Below are 19,088 nucleotides of genomic sequence, written 5' to 3'. Positions count from 1 at the left end.
CTATGAGAAATCGAGTGCAGAATTGATTGGAAGTAATATCGGACATGTCGGAATTATCTATCGGATCCATCTATCGAGCGGTAAAACGTATCGTGTGTACCCAGCAGAAGTCTAGTGCACTCTGCACCCCTGAGTGAAGTCGGGGTTTTGCAGCTTCACGTTCAAGTGGTTGGTGTCCCCCCTTTTACAACCTACCTTTCTTCAAACATCTCTCTGTTGGGTAATATTTTGCACTATTTTGGCCCCCCTTGTCTCTTTCTTTTTTTCCTTTAAGGTATATAGCCAGCCTCTTCTTTGTTCAGATAGAGAGCTTACAGTGGTTTAACTCTCTTGCAGTGCTCTGACATATATTTGTAGCATTTCTGAATGAAAGTGGAGTTTAGTAAGCACTTCATATAATCTTGACTTGGCTACTGTGAGTTTGTGCCTCAGAAATCCCTGTAGAATTAGGCAGGCCTAACATGCATTCAATTTTCCAATTGAATTCAAATCTGCCCCAGCATGTCTGCTCATAATATCAATCTATTTTGACTGAAAACCGATGAAAACTAGCGAGTATCCAGGATGAAATGTCTGTCAATCGGGGTGGGGCAGGAGTGCTATTAGAGCTCCGGTTGCGGGCTGCTGCACATGCGCGGTCCTGTCCACACCCCTCTTTTGTTCTACGCATGCGCAGTACAATTATTTTGAGAACTGCACATGAGCAGACTGCTGCCAGCAATGGGAGCATGATCAAGGAGGCACATGAACGGGACTGTGCATGTACAGTAGCCCACGTATTCTGTATGTGCGAGCCCAGTATGGATCCGCTCGTCTTCAGAAGTATTTGGTGACATGAGTACTTCTAAAGGCGGCCTGAGGGCCTAGGAGGTATTCAAACTGCTGGTCGACTACATTTCAACGAGGGAACAACCAGGGCCAGTGCTACCATTGAGGCAAAGGGGGCAATTTCCCCGGGGCCACTGCACTGTTTTCGGCAGTGAACCCTGGACAGATGTTTGAGCAGATATATGATTAGGCTCTGCCCACTTGGTGCATGTGTTTAACCTGTAGTTGCCAATCCTGCTGCCCTGGCTTTCAGTTCTGCCTCTGGCAGGGCATTCTGGGAGTTGTAGGTGTAACTCGGATTCCTCTCTGGTAGAATGCTCTTTTTGCTGCAGACGCCACTTTCTCCTCCTGGTGATAACTTCAAGTTGAGATAGAGGCGGCCGTGACAGTTACTGGGGGATGGAGATGAGTGTGGGGTCTGGGGGTCCTCATAGTCTGTGCAGGGTGAGGGGAAGCGGCTCCATGGGGAGACACCTGGTGGACCCCCTGCAGAACCAGGACACAGGGGAAACACTGGCAGCACAGGAGGACAGAGGTGGCACAGAGGGGACACTGGAGGCACTGGGGGACTGATTTTGCTGGGAGTGGGGGTAGGGGGCCCCTGGTTACCTTTGCCCCAGGGCCCCATAGGCGCTTGAACCTGCCCTGGGGACAACGATGGAAGGCACGGAGAGAGAACTGGGAAGGCTATGGGATCCAGAGTCTTCTCTCAACACAGGTATCTATTTTCCCAACCCACTTCTGGCTTACTTAAAAATGAACAAACTGTAATGCAGGGTAATGCATTTAAATATAGATGAGCTAATTAGACAGTTTGTAAATGTCCCAGTCCAGGTATGCTGGGTCGCTTGTTTTAGTGTCCCCCAGTCCGGGAGACCCACAGAAAACCAACCCCAAGTTCTCCATACTAATGTATGCACACTAGATTTTCAGGAGCCCATTGTTGATCTTTCACAGAATGAACACTTGGTAATTTAGAGTGCGTGAAGGCTAGGACCCACTAGGGTGATTTTGGCAGTGTTTTTAGATCACCGTCAATCCCCTCCCCCCCCCCCCCCCCCCCCAAAAAAAAAAAAGCTTTGCCAATGTATTTAAATGGTGGGGACCCAATTAGTGCCATTGCGATTAAGGATAATCCTAATCGCAGGACATGCAGCATTTTGGGTGCTGTAGAAGTGCTGCAAAATCGCTTTGAACATTGATTTGGGGGTTGAGCATTTTAATTTTTAAATAGTTAATTATACTTGCTGAGTGTCCTGCCTCCTAGCAGAAGAGGTGTCACAGGCGCTTCTCTGATTGGTCCTATATAAGCACCTTTGAGCTCTTCCATTGGGGGTCGGGCTACGGACTGAAGCCACACATAGGGACACATAAGTATAATAAAGTTTATTTAAAAAAAAGAAAAGAAAATCTAAACGCTATCAGTTTAGGAATTATTGCTCACAGCACTGGCGCGATTTCAAAGTGCTGCAGCGATTCCTAGGGGGTTCCAGCCCTAGAGGTGTCCCCAAATGCTGATTATTATAGGTTTCTTGGAAATTGATGTACTGTACATGCAAAACACGTGTCAATCCTGGCTGTCTGCCTCCTCCACCTCTGCTCCAGGCTGCATGCACTGTACATCTTGTGCCTGCACATGTGTACCTTTTTTTTTTTTTTTTTTTTTTTTACTGCTCTGTGTAAAGATTTTAATGAAGGTGATTATTAAAAGTTAAGTATTAATTATACAGTGTGCTCATCTAAAACACTAGATAAAGATCTCTGCTGCTAACTCTGAAGCACTCAAGAGCTGTTTAAAAGGAACCGAGGTGAGAGATTTATGAACCCGCCATAATTATTTCCTTTGAGGCCTCTTTCGCAGTGCGACGTTAAAGTCCCATGTTAGAAAATGTTATAACGCAGGCTAACGCACAGCAATACAAAGTCTGTGCGACATTCACAGTGCACACGTTGTGTTGTGTGTAACGTGTAGCAATATTTAGAAAGTGCTGCATGCTGTGCGCTTAGCAATACGTTTGCTGCGTTGTGTGTTGCACATGCTCAGTAAGGCTTTTTTTTTTTAATGTAACGCATGCGCCGTTTTCGTTCCATCACCAAAATATCTGAGGAATGGGACTTCACAGAGAGAAACCAGAGATTATAAATTCCTTAGAGAAAAACATTTAGGTACTTTTTGAATGAACATTTTCTACATTTTGACTGGCATGTTGCCACAGTATCTTTCCGCTGTCACGTTTTTCTGTAGCTTGTTATTGCTGCCTGCGCACAAGAGCTACCGTATCTTGTTGATGGTGTCAGCACTATACACAGCACAGGGATAATTCACAGTATTTGTTCGCCTGAAGTGCTGTGTGTCGCCTTGATATGTCAGCAGAATTTTTTGAATGGCAAAGGAATTCTGTAACTTTCTCATCTCTGCTTGTACACAAGAGGCTTGAATCCATCCTTATCTAACTTAGTGTAAACAGGAAATGGCCCAAAAAATTACTAAGGTGTGTCCGCTCAGTACAGGACTGTAGGGGTGTTTATTTTAACATCCAGCTGTTCAGGTTTCTGTTTGATTTTAAAACTAAACTTTCTGGTAGTAATTTAAGGTAGTAATTTAAGTGGTAAAATCCCAGTGTTCTGTGGACAACAAATGGGAGTAGTAACCTGAACATACCTTCTGTTTTAAAAAGCCACAAGTGACATATTAAGTATAGTAGCCAGTTTTCATAATGGATTCTAAACTTTCAAAAATGCCTAACTATAATCGGCTACATACTGATAGTTTGATCAGAGGTGTCAATACAGGATAAAATACAGGATACTATTCTCAAAGTAGACACAGATTCTGTTGATCAAAAGTCAACAATAAATGTATTCAATTACTCCACAGTGCAACGTGTTTCGTAGGTTCAATCCTGCTTCATCAGGCAGTAACTGGAGTAAACTAATATGATTAGGTCATCATAGAGGTTCTTGGCTTTATGACCTAATCACAATAGTTTGATCCAGTTACTGTCTGATGAAGCAGGATTGAACCTGCGAAATGCGTTGCACTGTGGAGTAATTGAATATATTGACTATTAATCAACAGAATCTGTTTCTACTTTGAGGTGGTAAGTCCACCACTACCTCCTTTTTAAACTGCGTTTAACAAATGTTATCCTGTATTGGCGCCTCTGTTCAAACTATCAGTATATTGCTAAGTGGAGGGGTGTTACCCTTTTCTTTCCGATCTACAGAAAGCGACTTCTTAACTTGAGTGGGGTCAGGTCTAATCTCCCCACCTGCCTGCAATGTGGTTGCCTAATTGGTAACCCTTGTTAGGGAGTTATGTGAACACAAATGAAATTTTACTCACAATTTTACATCTCAACATCCTACACTATATTGGCTCTCGGTGTCCCCTTTTGCATAGCTAGCTAGTTTTTGGTATACAAATGTCCAGTTGTGGCTAAAGGGGCATTTCTCTGTGACATCCAGGGTAAAATAATCGTCACATGTTTGCCCTTTTTGTGCCTGTAATGATTGTATCTAATCTCCAGCTGGGTTTTTTTTTATGTTCTAGCTTACTGACAAAGCTTAAATGGAAACTCCCTAACAACCTTGGTCATATTACGTTTTTAGCACAGGGTGGAGGAGAGAAATCCTGTTTTGGGAGTTGAACACAAGAGGAGATATGCACAGCAGTCTCCGCATGTTCATACTTGTAGGTTCTCTGGAGCAGGATATAGCACATGCCTATCATTCACACAAGTGTAAGAAGTACAGAAAATGCTTAGGATACTTGAGAAAAGTACTGTAGGTTTAGTTACAGACAGCAAAGCACATGATCTAGGTAATACTTATATCTTATATAGGTATATATTTTTTTTTCTACTTGAAGCGGATCCGAGATGAAAAACTAACTATAACAAGTAACTTGTCTATATATCTTATCTAAAGTTTTTAGATAGTTTACGCAGCAAATCTAGCTGCAAACAGCGTCAACAGAATATGATTCTTTCTTCCTGTGATACAGTGACCGCAGCCTTGTAGTTTGTAAACATTAAGGCAGGCTTATCTGCATCTTGAGCAAAAAAAAAAAACGAATCCTCCCTCCTCCCCTCTGCCTCTGAAATCTCTGGCTAGCAATACCTCCCCATCCTCCTGCCCAGACTGAGCTCCCATGAGCCCTTGCTACGGTCTGAAAGTGCCTTGGCTCTCTGAAAACCTGTGGGCGTGGCTTCTTTAGTTTATGGGGAATTATAGTATTAAAACAAAAACAAAAAAGTATTTGGCTTGAGGAATGCCCTATAAACAATAGGAAAGGAACACAATTATGCAATTAGTAAAAGTTCATCTCGGATCCACTTTAAGTCATTTGACAGGACACATTTATAATAGCGCTTTTCTCCTGGCGGACTCAAAGCGCCAGAGCTGTAGCCACTAGGGCATGCTCTATAGGTAGTAGCAGTGTTAGGGAGTCTTGCCCAAGGTCTCCTCACTGAATAGGTGTTGGCTTACTGAACAGGAAGAGCTGAGATTTAAACCCTGGTCTCCTGTGTCAGAGGCAGAGCCCTTAGGGCGCATTTACACTTTAGATTGCAAAACGCTATCAATTAGCACTAGCGTTTTGAAACGTCTTTTTTATGCGATAAGTGCATATTTTTCACTGTACCTTTTTTTTTTTTTTTTTTTTTTATGTCAAAAATCACGAATAAGTGCTGCAAGCACTGCGTTTGTTTACTGCGAATCGCCGCCGATCGCGGAAGTGAGATCACTGCTATATACATTACACTAGCGCTTTTAAAAATGCTACTGATGGCTGGCGATAAGCCGTAAACACCCGCTAATCGCGTAAGTGTGTATGGGCTCTTAGTTACACTATCCAGCCACTACTGGGCAGGGCAGGGAGGACAAGGCAGGGAGAACACTTGCATTTTGCCACAGAGCAGAAGAAAATGCATAGAAAATCGCTCATGATGTATTTGTGTGCTCTTTTCCAATGGGATGTTATGTGCGTTTCAAAATTCCTATTTCCCTGCCTATTGTATGCGCATACAGTGCTTTCCTATGCAGCCACAAAGGAACACATTTTTGTAGTAATGTAATTTTTATCTTGTTGAAAATTCAGATTATTAAAAGCTCAAAAGCATGAAAAATACAAATGCATACAAAAAGGCAAGTGCGGAAATGTGGGTTTTCTGTACAGACAAGTGCGCTCCAAGCCTAAGAAGACAAAGGTGGTCTAATAGCAGTAAATGCATCTCTTTAATTTCTCTTCTTTGCACTGCACAGTATATACATAATATAATTAATGCCAGCAGCAGATCACCCCCCCCCCCCCCCCCTTCCTCCTCTGCACAGATTACTGGCTATACTCTTCCAAGCACCAGCTGCTCTGTGTACTGGTTTGGGAATACTAGCAACTCCCCAAATATGTTTACATAATCTGCATTTGTCTCCTGAGTTTAATTCTTTGTTAGAGAACGTCAGTCAGAACGCAGTATTTACGGAGTAGATTCTCTAGCTGAGGGCTGTGGTCCACTGTATGTTGGAAGCATGCGGTCTAACATCCCCATTAACCCCTTCTTGACACCAGCTCCCAAATCAGCCTCCATTTGCCAGAAGCACCCAGGAGACCATTATCTTAGCCAAGCTCTAGTTGTTACATTAATAGACAACTGAAGGGAGAGGGATATGGAGGCTGCCATATTTATTTCCTTTTAGTCAATGCAAATTGCCTGGCTGTCCTGCTGATCCTCTGCCTCTAATATGTTTAGCCATAGACCCTGAACAAGCATGCAGCAGATCAGGTGTTTCTGACATTGTCAGATCTGACAAGATTAGCTGCATGCTTGTTTCTGGCATGATTCAGACACTACTGTAGCCAAATACATCAGCAGGGCTGCCAGGCAACTGGTATTGTTTAATTAAAGAGGACCAGAGATGAAGTAAAGCTTTTATACATACCTGGGGCTTCCTCCAGCCCCATACGCACGGATTGCTCCCACGCCGCCGTCCTCCACTGCCTGTATCCGCCGGTACAGGGTCCCGTAGTTTCGGCCAGTCGGCGGCAGCACGCAGGCAATTGTCCGCATCACAGGGGCACCTTCCATACCCGTACGCGTGCGGCTCCATACTGCGCAGCCGCATGCGTAAGGGTATGGAGGGAGCCCCTGTGCATGCGGACAATTGGCCGCGTCCACCGGAAGTGACGGGACCCGGTACGGCCGATGGAGGAAGCAGAGGATGGCGGCGTGGGAGCGATCCGGGCTTATAGGGCTGGAGGAAGCCCCAGGTATGTATGAAATCTTTTTTTAATTTTCCCTCTCTGGCCGTCTCTGGTTCCCTTTAGGGCCCATTTCCACTATCGCGATTTTGCATGCGTTTTCGCATGCAAATTCGCATAGACCCGCATGCGAAATTCGCAGCCGCATGCAAATTTTCCCCGTGACTATTCCCACTGCACAAGTGGAAATGCAGCCTTAAAAGGAAATTATGGCAGCCTCCATATTCTTTTCACTACAGTTGTCCTTTAACTTGTCTGATGAAAGTTATCCAACTGTTGGTAGTTTGGCAATGTGTAGTCAACTACCCTAGTGGTATTTTGCTTCTTCACCCATTCAAATTGTCCTGCTAAAAAAGCTAGTGACCCTGTACTAAAAGCAATGAGGGGGCTGGCATATTAATGACATTTCAAACAAGACCAGCTGACTGATGATCAGTAAGACAACCATGCAATCAGAACTATTTAAAAAATTTTTTTAAATATTATCAAGACGCAGAACATTTGTATTGCGCTTTTCTCCTGGCGGACTCAAAAAAACGCTAGAGCTGCAGCCACTAGGGTATGCTCTATAGGCAGTAGCAGTGTTAAAGGGAACCAGAGACGAAGCACCCTTGTGTATTTTACCATATATATCAGTAAGAACATTATAGAAAACACTTACCATGCTCTCTGTTTCATCCTCACTGCTAAAAGTGTCTTATCAGCTGTGATAAGAATCCCGGACTGAGCATTCAGTCTGGCTTTGCAGGGAATATTTATAGCTGAGTCATTATAGCAGAGCCACAAGGGGGCAGGCTTGGGCTTGAAAAGACACCAGAGAAGACAGACTCAGCTATAATCTTTCCGTAGCAAAGCTAGACTGAGTGCTCAGTCGGGGATTCTTATCAGAGGTGATAACAGTCAGATTAAACAGAGAACAATGAAACAAAGAACAGATTAGGTGTTTACTGTCATGTTCCCACTTATTTATAAGGTAAAATACAAGAGGGTGCTTCATCTCTGGTTCTCTTTAAGCTGAATACTCACCTCACGACCCAGGAAGATGGATCCCAGCGACGTCCCATGACCAGTGCTCCCCAATCCATCTTCCTGCCGGCGGGTATACGCAATGGGAGCAAACTAGAGTTCAAGCGATCGCAGCGTGTGAGAGTCATCTAAGATCTTAAAGTTCCCATCCGTCATGACGGTTGTTATTGCTGCCCATAGCTAAGTATCATTTGCGTAATCGCGCGCCTGTACCCGTGTTGCGAGATTGCAGAAACCATCGCTCAAAGTCAGAAATATCACATCGTGGGTGAGTGGCTTTAGGGAGTCTTGCCCAAGGTCTCCTTTCTACAAATAGTTTTTATGATTCATAATCGATCTGGTTTTGTGTTTTTTTTAACTGTTAATTATCAAATGTTTGCATGTAAAGTCCCGTTGATAGTTAGAAACACATTTTTCGTTTGTAATCAATCTACGTCTATAACAAATGGAATCGATGTACTGTTCCTTGCATCATCTCGTTTGCCCTTTATCTGAGTACCATGAGAACACCATTTGCAAACGAAGATGATTTCACTTCCTGCGGTGGAGCTGCTAGGTCTGACTTCCCCTTTTTGGCTTCTTTACCAGAAAACCATGTAAAGTTGTTGCCGGTGCTCTGCTCACCGCTATCGGTACAGGTTATGTACACAGAATGGTGTTTTCCAACCTGTGTAACAAGAAATATGGGACTTTAGATGTAAATGTCAGTATTTTCCAGACCCATACAGAACTTAATAGGTCTTCACATTAAAACAACATGTGGAAAATAGAGAAGTTTGTGTCTTGGGTAATAAATCAGTAATCACAAGACATCTCTCCAGATGACATCACTAAAATAAGGGGGGGGGGGGTGGCCTTATTTCCTCTGTAACTTGGTTAAAGGAGTAATACTCCACTGCAATGTGATTTTTATCTTTTGTACTTCCCCCGCATGTCTATTAAATAATTTATACTTTAAAATCTGTTTATTTCTTAAAGGACAACGATTGCAAAAAAAACGTAAAATTTGTGAATGCATATGTACAAAATGTACACTTGTTCCAGGGGAAAAATGCACTATAAATGTATTTTTCCCTATGTTGCTGTCACATAGGCCCCATTTACACTTAATTAGTTGGTACAGGTTTTTTTTTCTTCTTCTCCATAGAGCGATTTCAGAGCGATCGCAGTCAGCACTTTATAAACACTGTACCGCGATCGCTTTTGAATCGCTCCAAAAATGCTGCAGGTAACGCGTTTGCGATTGGCGCTCATCGCAAAATGCCCGCAATGGGCGCCAATTGTGCCATTGAGAACACTACCATAGTGTAACATAGCACTTGCAATTTAAAAAGGGCTATCGCTTAGCGGGAATCGCCCGCTAATCGCTTAAGGCTGTAGTCACAGTGGGACGTAGCATTTTAATGCGTCGAGTCTGCGTTAAGAGGTAACGCACTGCAAGCAGTGAGTTACCATAACGAAACAAATGTTTTAATGCGACTTTAACGTCACACTGTGAACGGCCCATAGGTTTAGCATTGCAGTGCAGTAAGCTGCATTATAAGACTTTATAACGTGCGACCATAACGTCCCACTGTGAATGCGACCTTAGTGTGAATGGGCCCTAAATGTTATAACATTCATGGGAAGATATGGGAAAAGGTTACATATCACTTTGTGGAATGTTAAAGAAAAATCAATGTTTAAAGGGATTTATCATGTAAAATTCAGCAATGCTTTGTTGGTGTGATTTTCAGAGTTATCCGGTTATGATGTATTAATTACATTATGTTATTTTTGTGCTAGTGCCCAGTGACCTGACAGCACAAGAGCGAGAAGAACTGGAAAACATCCAGCGTCGCAAGCAGAAACTGCTGGAAGACATACAGGTGAATGTCCTCGGGGTTGCTTATCATAGTACAGTGTTCAGTTAGTAAAGTCATAAAAAGTCATAAGCCTAAAAAAAAAACCCACTGTGTATTCAGTGTCTAACTTCATTCCATCAACAACCTGAACTCTTGCACAGGACAGAAGGAAATCTGTGTCATCTGTGTCTAATCACCACTGTAATCTGTTCTCCTCAGCCGCGGCTGAGCTGCTATTTTGTAAACACAGGGTGTTAACAATATGTCTGCTTCTATGAACGCAGGTAGTTGTCTCAAAACCTGCAGTGTGTCAGCTGTAACAAATAAATGTTTTTCTTTAAAGATTATGCTGTTGCATTTTTTGTAGATCAGAGAGGAAGTTCTGAGTTCAGGTCCATCATTTTAATAGTAGTACTTTGGGGTACCTTTTCAATTGTAAATTGCTGAAATGTTAATTTAAAGTGGATCTGAGATAAACTTTTACTTATTGCATAATTGTGTTCCTTTCATATATTTTTATAGGGCATTCCACTAGCCAAATACTATATAACTATATATATATATATATATATATATATATATATATATATATATATATATATATATATATATATATATATATATATATATATATATAATTATTATTATTATTATTATTATTATTATTATTATTATTATTATTATTATTATTGTTATTGTTATTGTTATTGTTATTATTATTATTATTATTATTATTATTATTATTATTATTATTATTATTTTTTTAATACTCCCCTATAAATTAAACAAGTCTCACCCACACCTCCTTTTGGGCCTTGGCACTGTAGCAAGGGCTTATGGGAGCTCAGTCTGTGCAGGAGGAGGAGGTTAATAGCCATTGATTTCAGAGGCAGAGGGGAGGAGGAGAGGAGACTGAATTTACACACTCCATCTCCAGCCCTCAGCTTGTGACAATGTGACAAACAGAACATGGCTGCTGTCATTGTATCACAGGAATAAATAATCATATTCTGTTGAAGCTGTTTGCAGCTAGATATGCTGTGTAAACTATGTAAACTTTAGATAAGAGATATAGATACACGCACACACGTACACGTTACTTGTTAAAGTTAGTTTTTCATCCCGGATCCGCTTTAAAGAAGATGAAAATATATCTTCTATCTAGGAGAAAACACAGGAAAAAAAAAAGTGAATTGCATGTGGGCTCTTTCCTCCTAAGTTTTCTCCTAGGAGATGCTTTATTTTTTTCATCCTCTGTCTAAAATATCTACTCCGCACTTTATCATTGAAAAAGTACCGAAAAGTAGGTGCTTGCTGAGTTAAAGGGCATTTTAACTATAAAGTGTGAAAATATCATCTAGGAGAAAAAAGTGAATTGAATAAAGGTGGCAATGCATTAGGCGACTTGGCCGATCGACCATCCGATTCGATTATTATAATCAAATTTGATGAATATCGGTGCTGCCAAGTGCATGCCCAACCGTCAATACGACCAATTTCAAGACAAAAATTGGTCGCATTGTCGATCGTGCATGCTGCAAGATGTACGGCTTATTTGCTCAATTGGGTGCACGCGGGAACGGCGTGCAATTTTGCGACGATTGAACACGACAAAACCCCCAGCGCTGTCCCCCCTAATGAAACCCCCCTCCCCCGGTGCCCAATGTAAAGTATACATTACCTGTCTGCTTCCTGCGCTTGTCCCTCCGCTGCTCCAGGCACACTCTGCTGTCCGTACGTGCCCCACGTGGTTTCCTTGTAAGGGCGCACATGTGACATCACACACGTGCCCTTACTAGGAAACCACATGGGGAGAGCGTATAAGCATAGGAGGAATCCCAGAAGCAGCGGAGGGACAAGTGCAGGCCGTGGACAGGTAAAGTATACCTTGCACTGGGGGGGGGGGGGATGTTTTTCATTAGGAAACAGTGTTGAGGCGCCGCACAAGGCCGATTCCGGATCAGTTTCAGTGTGAAATTGATTGGCAATCGGCCTGAGGTGTATGGGCAGCTGACAACTCTCTTTTATCAGATTCGATTAGCGAGAGACTTTTTTTTTTTTTTTTTTTTCTTGGTCGAATTTGTCCATACATTGCTAGATGTATGGCTATTTTAAAGGGAAACTTCAGCCTAAACAAACATACTGTCATTAAGTTACATTAGTTATGTTAATTAAAATAGGTAATATAATTTCTTACCCACCCTGCTTTAAAGAACAGGCAAATGTTTGTGATTTCATGGGGGCGGCCATCTTTTTCATGGGGGCATGTAACGATTGGTGTCAGCAACCAGAGAGAGAATCTGATCCTTGGCGATCCGCAGTATCCCCAAGAATACAGATATACCCGATTATTGAGGATCTGCGGAATCGTCAATAATCAGATATGTCTAACCTCTAGACACCGGAGATAGTGTAAAGCTAAGTACTCACGGGGGGACAATTGTAGCTGTCGCTAGCACACAGGAGCGTGTGCGCGACAGTTCGGCGACAGCTCATCGCCAAGTCCCTCTGCATCCACACGGCAGCAGAGGGATTAGCGATGCGGCGGAAGCTGTCGCCGAGGTTCCTCCCCCCCGCCGGAAGCTCCGTGTGCTGTGTGTGGGTAGCTGTCGCTAGCCCGCATACACATGCGGGAATAGCGACAGTTCCGGCGAGGTTGTGGCGACGGCTGTAGCCGGCGATTGAACATGTCAATCGCCTGGCGACAGCTCCGACGGGCGACGGTTCGGGGCGCGCGCGTCATACACACGGGCGAACTGTCGCCGCAACATGCGCGTGCCACGCGGTTGTGGCGACGGCCGTCCCCCGTGAGTATGGACCTTTAGTGTTTGGTGCAACAGCAACAACTCTGAGTAAAGACCACCAGAGGAGCTGGCGGCCTAAGACTCCTGAGGAATTCACCCCTGAGCGGTGGGTGATATTCCTGTAGCCTGTGGACCCCTGAGCGAGGGACCAAGGCTGGGTTGCAGGAAGCCCTGCTGCTAGTATGTAAGGTTTTGCCCTGAACTGGGCTAACGTAACACAGTAATAACACAATCCTAGTCCGGGGTGTGAGGTCCGTATTCACAACACCCTGGAACTAGTCTGGAGCATAACATAAATGATAATACAGTTCCCTAGTCTTGGATGTGAGGGCCTTGATCTCAACACCCTGGAACTGGTCTAACAAATAATACAATTCAATTAGTACTTTAAGCTATCAAGAATCTGACTCAGTGTGGACTCCCAGCTCCAGCCGGTTCTGGCACACTGTCGGGTCTAGCTAAGGTCGGAGTGCCTTCACGCAAGTGTTAGCAATGGCAGACAACCAGCAACTGACAAGCAGCAGAATATATAGTTGCTGGACTCTGCCTCCCCGCCCGAGCCATTCAGCCAATCATGAGTCCTGCAGGAATCAGCTGATCTTCCTGATCAGCTGACACTTCCCCTGCTGGTATAAAGGTCCTGAGTTCAGGCCCGCGCGTGCGTAGCTCTCCATCTGCTTATGTGCACTTCAGACCCAGCGACACCAAGCACACGTCGCTGCATGCAAACCACCGCGCTGGACGCGGAAACAGCCGCCTTGCTGTCAGGACATGCGGCGGCTTTTCCGCATTCCACCATACTACCAGACACGTGTCTATGCGTGCAAACCGCCGCTTTGGACGCGGAGTCAGCCGCCTTGCTCTTGGCATATGCGGCGGCTTTTCCGTGTTTTCTCACAGGGCAGCCATCTTTTTGGTTGAAAGGAGGTGACGGGGGGCATGAGACACAGTTCCAACTGTCCTGATTACGCTTCCCAGCTGCGCTCGCTACGCTTCAAATCTCAAATTCAAAATTTAAAAAAACAAATTTGCGCTGAAACAGTAGAAGGAAAACAATAACATCAGAAATCCCATCATGCTTTGCACAGCATCAGGGGAAAAATGCCCGGGCAGATTTCTTTGATGGGTGGAACTTAGCTTCTGTGCAGCTAAAAATGAGGCTTGGGTAAGAAAAACAAAGTTCTGATGCTGTGAACTGTTAAACACCAAGCCTTTTCAGTGCTGCGGAGTAGATTTTTAGTCTGGAGGTTCACTTTTTAAGGGCTCTTGTAAAGTGATTCCTGTGCCACTGGCTGGCTGCCACAGAAATGCAGTGTGTGATAGATCCACCCCCGTGTTTAACAGTTGAAAAGGTGTTTTGTTTGCTGGCTGTCATAGAGCTTATTTTCAAATAGCCTCTGGCCTTTGGAGGTGCCGTTGGCATACCTCGGATGTTGATTTCTGTGGATAGGTCATGTGTAAGGTTTTCACATGATTTCTCTTCCATGTTTGTGTTAGCAATGCTGCTGTGCCACTTCTGTGCTAGCCAAACTTTCTTGTAACTCCGTTGTAGTCATCACTAGAGGGACCACCATTGCCTTTCTCACCAGCATATGGGACGTTCTTTCTGAAGGTTTTCCAGCTATTGCCTTGACTTACACAGTTCCCTTTTATCTGCCATTTCTGATGGAAGCAGAAACTGAGCTGGAAAAAATGCTGCCATTATGTTTTATAGCCTTTCCCTTGTATGTAAGCTTCAGTTGGTTCATTTTCAAATCCTGACTCTGTTGCCCAATAGAGCCCATAGTTCTCATGTGACATGCCAACATTCGGAGAGTCAAATAATTTCATACACATTACAAAATGAAAATCTAGCAATGCAAGTAAAAAATACACGCATAGCTTGTGTGTGGTATGAAAACATCCAGTAGTCCAGGCACGTGATTACTTCATAGAATAAGTACCATGGAAACAAGAAACTCAAGGTGCCCTTTTGAGCTTACAAAGAAAAAAGGGAACGCCGAGAGCCCAATATAGTGTAGTATGTACAATAATGGGTAATGAGAGGTATATAAATGAATAAACTCACAAGCAGGGATGCTCATCCGGATTCCGGATATCCGAACTTTTTTACACTATCCGATTCGGATTCTGGATTTTTTAAAAAATCCTGATAGCTATCTGCGGATATTTGGACGCATAATGTGGATATCCGCGGATATTGCAGATATCCGGATCCGAAACCGATTAAAAAGATAAAATCCCTCCTCCTCCTCCTCCTCTTCCCTGTTCATGGATCTTGTCTTCCAGGGATTTGTAGGATGTCAAAAGCACCGTTACCTACATTGGCCAGGAAATGAACCCAGGTCAACTGCTTGGAAGGCAGCTATGCTCACCACTATACCACCGTTACATGCTGAAGCCAGCCAGTTCACTCATCTCTTCAACTACAAGAAAGGCCCAGGAGTAGTCTTCGCTACCGTAATATCAATGTTACGGCAGGGCCCTTATTACACTTTCTCTTACAGGGCTATGGAAACCGTTTTGCCCATGCGATAAAGCGAGGTGCAAAAATGAAATCATGCCTAGCAGAGGATGGTTTCGATCCATCGACCTCTGGGTTATGGGCCCAGCACACTTCCGCTGCACCACTCTGCTGCTACACAGTGAATGCTTCATTGTAGGAAAAAGTGGTGTTAAACTTCTTGGAGCAAACTCACTTCTTCCCTCCAAAAGACACACATACATCCCCATAAAATCATTTAGCAGCAACTGAGTGCACAGTCTCTGTAGCGCAATTGGTTAGTGCATTCGCCTGTTAAACGAAAGGTTGGTGGTTCAAGCCCACCCAGGGACGGCCTTGCCTTTTGTGTTCAACAGTTGTCCGAAGAGAACCAAAAGGCAAGGGTGGGCTTGAACCACCAACCTTTCGGTTAACAGCCGAATGCACTAACCAATTGCGCCACAGAGACTGTGCACTCAGTTGCTGCTAAATGATTTTATGGGGATGTATGTGTGTCTTTCGGAGGGAGGAAGTAAGTCTGCTCCAAGAAGTTTAACACAACTTTTTCCTACAACGAAGCATTCACTGTGTGGCAGTAGAGTGGTGCAGCGGAAGCGTGCTGGGACCATAACCCAGAGGTTGATGGATTGAAACCATCCTCTGCTAGGTGTACTTTGTTTTTTACACCTTGCTTTACCACATGGGCCAATCGGCGGCCATAGCCCCTTAAGAGAAAGTGTCATTAGGGCCTTGCTGTAACATAGATTGTAGTGTAACGATTTCAACTAATGTACCCTTCTTAAACTTGAAGATTGTATACAAATGTAAGCAGACTGCAGAGTGGCGCAGCGGAAGTGTGCTGGGCCCATAACCCAGAGGTCGATGGATCTAAACCATCCTCTGCTAGGCATGATTTCATTTTTGCACCTCGCTTTATCGCATGGGCAAAACTGTTTCCATAGCCCTGTAAGAGAAAGTGTAATAAGGGCCCTGTCGTAACACAGATATTACGGTAGCTAAGACTACTGTTGGGCCTTTCTTGTAGTTGGAGATGAGTGAACTGGCTGGCTTCATCATGCAACGTTGGTGGTATAGTGGTGAGCATAGCTGCCTTCCAAGCAATTGACCTGGGTTCGATTCCTGGCCAATGTATGTGAGCTTGCTTTTGACATCCTACAAATCCCTGGAAGACTAAGGAAGAGAAGGAATTTTTCACCTTTCAAAACTTTTTGGAAGCATTTTAAAGGGCACTTCCGTTTTTTTCTATCTATATATCCGAATAGGTCGGATATCCCCGTTCACGCGGATATCTAAAAGGTCGGATTTGGATATCCGAACCAGATCCGGATCAATTCGCATTTTAAAAAGTACTATCCGAGCACCCCTGCTCACGAGTCAGGGTTACCGTATAGCCAGGGCCGGCCCTAGACTTTTTGCCGCCTGAGGCAAATTTTGAAAAAATTCCTTGTGAGGCGGTGGTGGACTCATCTCCCCGCAGTAGACAGAATACTAAGTTTATTTATATACTCCAATAAACAGTGCAACGCGTTTCGCAGGTATATTCCCGCTTGTTCAGGCAATAACAAATAGGAGTAAACGCAGTACAGTCTCAAAGTCACGATAAGCACCTCAGAGGCACTTATCGTGACCTTGAGACTGTACTGTGTGTACTCCTATTTGTTGCCGTGTGTGTGTGTACCTAGCATCAGAGCTACGACTTCAACTACCATATTTACTGCTCTTCTGAGTCACATAGACTATTGTTTTCAAATTAAAACAGATTTCTCGAGATATACGGTAAATCAATCTATAATCTCAGCACATATAATAACTTCTCTTTCTTCCATATTTGAGCATAATTATCCTAAAGCGCTTCGAAGACATATTTTAAGTCTTCTGATCTACACAATTCTGTTCAGACCACATTATTTATAGGCGGTGGTTAAGCCCCAAATGTGCATCTGGAACAACCAATGGTTATTCTGAACAATAGATTTAGGAACGATGTCTGTACAGAAGTAGCAGCTGAGCACCCCGCTCTCCCTCGTGGAGAGGGGAAGGGTATAATGAGGGGTGGACAAGTGATCAATGTTAGTGCTGGAGAACTCTGAGCCAGCCATTATTTGCCTACCATCATGGTTTTTGCATGAGTTTCCACACCTACAAAGCTCTCCACAATCTCTCTCCTGTACATCTCCTCACTAGTTTCCAGATACCAACCCAACCGCAATCTCAGATCTGCATATGAGCTTCTTTTGTCCTGTAGAATCACCTCCTTGCATTCATGTACGCAAAACTTCTCACATGCCTTACTCCTCCTCTGCAATTATTTTCCACAGCACATCCATTACTCTCCAACCTTTGAAATCTGTAAATGCTCCCTCAAAACTTACTTTTTATGACAAGCGTATGCTCTAACTTAGGCCATTCCCCCTTCAAGCTCTTGCCAAGCTGTACTCTTTACTAGATAACCTAACCACGCACTGCCTGTATGTATAGAACACTCTGGCTCACAAAGATGTGCCTCTCTGTACTGCGCACATGCGAGCACACACACACTCGCAAATGCACAGTATGGAGCCTGCCCATATTTGGGAGCAGCTCCCGAAGACTTCAGGAGCCTCCCACAGCGAGAGATTTGAACGGGGAGCCTGCAGGAGAATTGTGGGGATGAGGAGAGGACCCAGAGCCTTCCCTTGCGTATCTGCTTTTTTTTTTTTTTTTTTTTTTTTTTTTGAGGGGGGGGGGGGGGATGCTTTAGATTCACTTAAATAAGAGTAGCAGTATTTTACAGTTACCTCTTGTTTAGTAATGGCATTTTATTTATTCTTTTTTAATTTATATTGCGCAAACATCTTCCATAGTTCTGTACATCGTACAAAACAAATATTGGGGAACATAGACACACGAGCGGTTCAAAACTCTGTACATGAAAATGTAACAGTTGTTTTTATGATGGGTTGCCTGTAGTAATGGACTAAGCAATAAACTTGCGTACATGCAGTTTTACAGGGGTGGCAACCTTTTTTTGTACATAGTTGAAAATATTCTCACTGGCTTTGTTACACAGTTCTTACAACGCATTCTCATTTTTGGGGCTTATGGGCAGGGGCATAACTATGAATAATAATAATTCTCCTATAATTCTAACATTTGCATAGCGCTCTTCTCCTTTTGGACTCAAAGCGCTCAAGAGCTGCAGCCACTAAGGATGCGCTCAAGGTGCCACCCTGCAGTGTTACTGAATAGGTACTGACCTTGCCAGGATTCAAACCCAGGTCTCCCATGTCCAAAGGCAGTGCACTTAACCAGTACACTATCCAGCCACTACTCATGGGGCCCCCCAGAAAAACGTAGATGGGCCCCCCAGTGTTCATACCCTTTCCATTGCCAACCCCTGGTGACCCCTTTATCAGAGGGAGTTAGTTAGTAGTTGGGGGCCCCCTTACAGTTCTGGGCACTGCTGCAGTTGCAGGGGCTGCTCCCTGCGGGTATAGAAAATCCTTGAAAGGACTCTACACTGTTCTCTGAGCAACCTAATGGGTTTGGAATGTTTTGCAAAGTGAGGGTTTCCTTGTTATTAGCTTTCCATTTTTTTGTTGTTAATTATAGATGTTGAAAACGTCACTTTTAAAAGGACATTTTGAATAAAGGGTGCAGCTGGGTAACTGTGTTTTCTAATAACAGTGTTCAGCTTTTAGCGTTATGTTTTGAAGGAATTATCTATAACAATAAAGAAAATAGGCAAAATCCTGTCTGTTTACTTGTCTGGGAGTGGCGGAGGACTGCATTGGTCATATGTGACTCAGTCTGTAGTCTTTGTAATCTAATCTCACCACTGCAGT

General features: G+C 43.7%; 1 protein-coding gene across 2 annotated transcripts in view; it reads left to right on the top strand.

The window, feature by feature from the left end:
* LOC137542078 (cytohesin-1) overlaps window positions 1-19,088 on the top strand; it is a 60,748-nt gene that overhangs the window by 6,971 nt on the left and 34,689 nt on the right. For both annotated transcript variants that reach the window (XR_011025351.1, XM_068263718.1), the window contains exon 2: window positions 9,899-9,981. Coding sequence is in view for 1 of the 2 variants with exons in the window: in XM_068263718.1 (XP_068119819.1) it covers window positions 9,899-9,981 (83 nt within the window). In the remaining variant the exon portion in view is untranslated. The remainder of the gene's footprint in view (window positions 1-9,898; window positions 9,982-19,088) is intronic.

Source organism: Hyperolius riggenbachi, chromosome 12 (assembly GCF_040937935.1).
Source record: "Hyperolius riggenbachi isolate aHypRig1 chromosome 12, aHypRig1.pri, whole genome shotgun sequence".
Classification (NCBI taxonomy): Eukaryota; Metazoa; Chordata; class Amphibia; order Anura; family Hyperoliidae; genus Hyperolius; species Hyperolius riggenbachi.
This window is presented reverse-complemented; position numbering and strand designations above follow the sequence as displayed.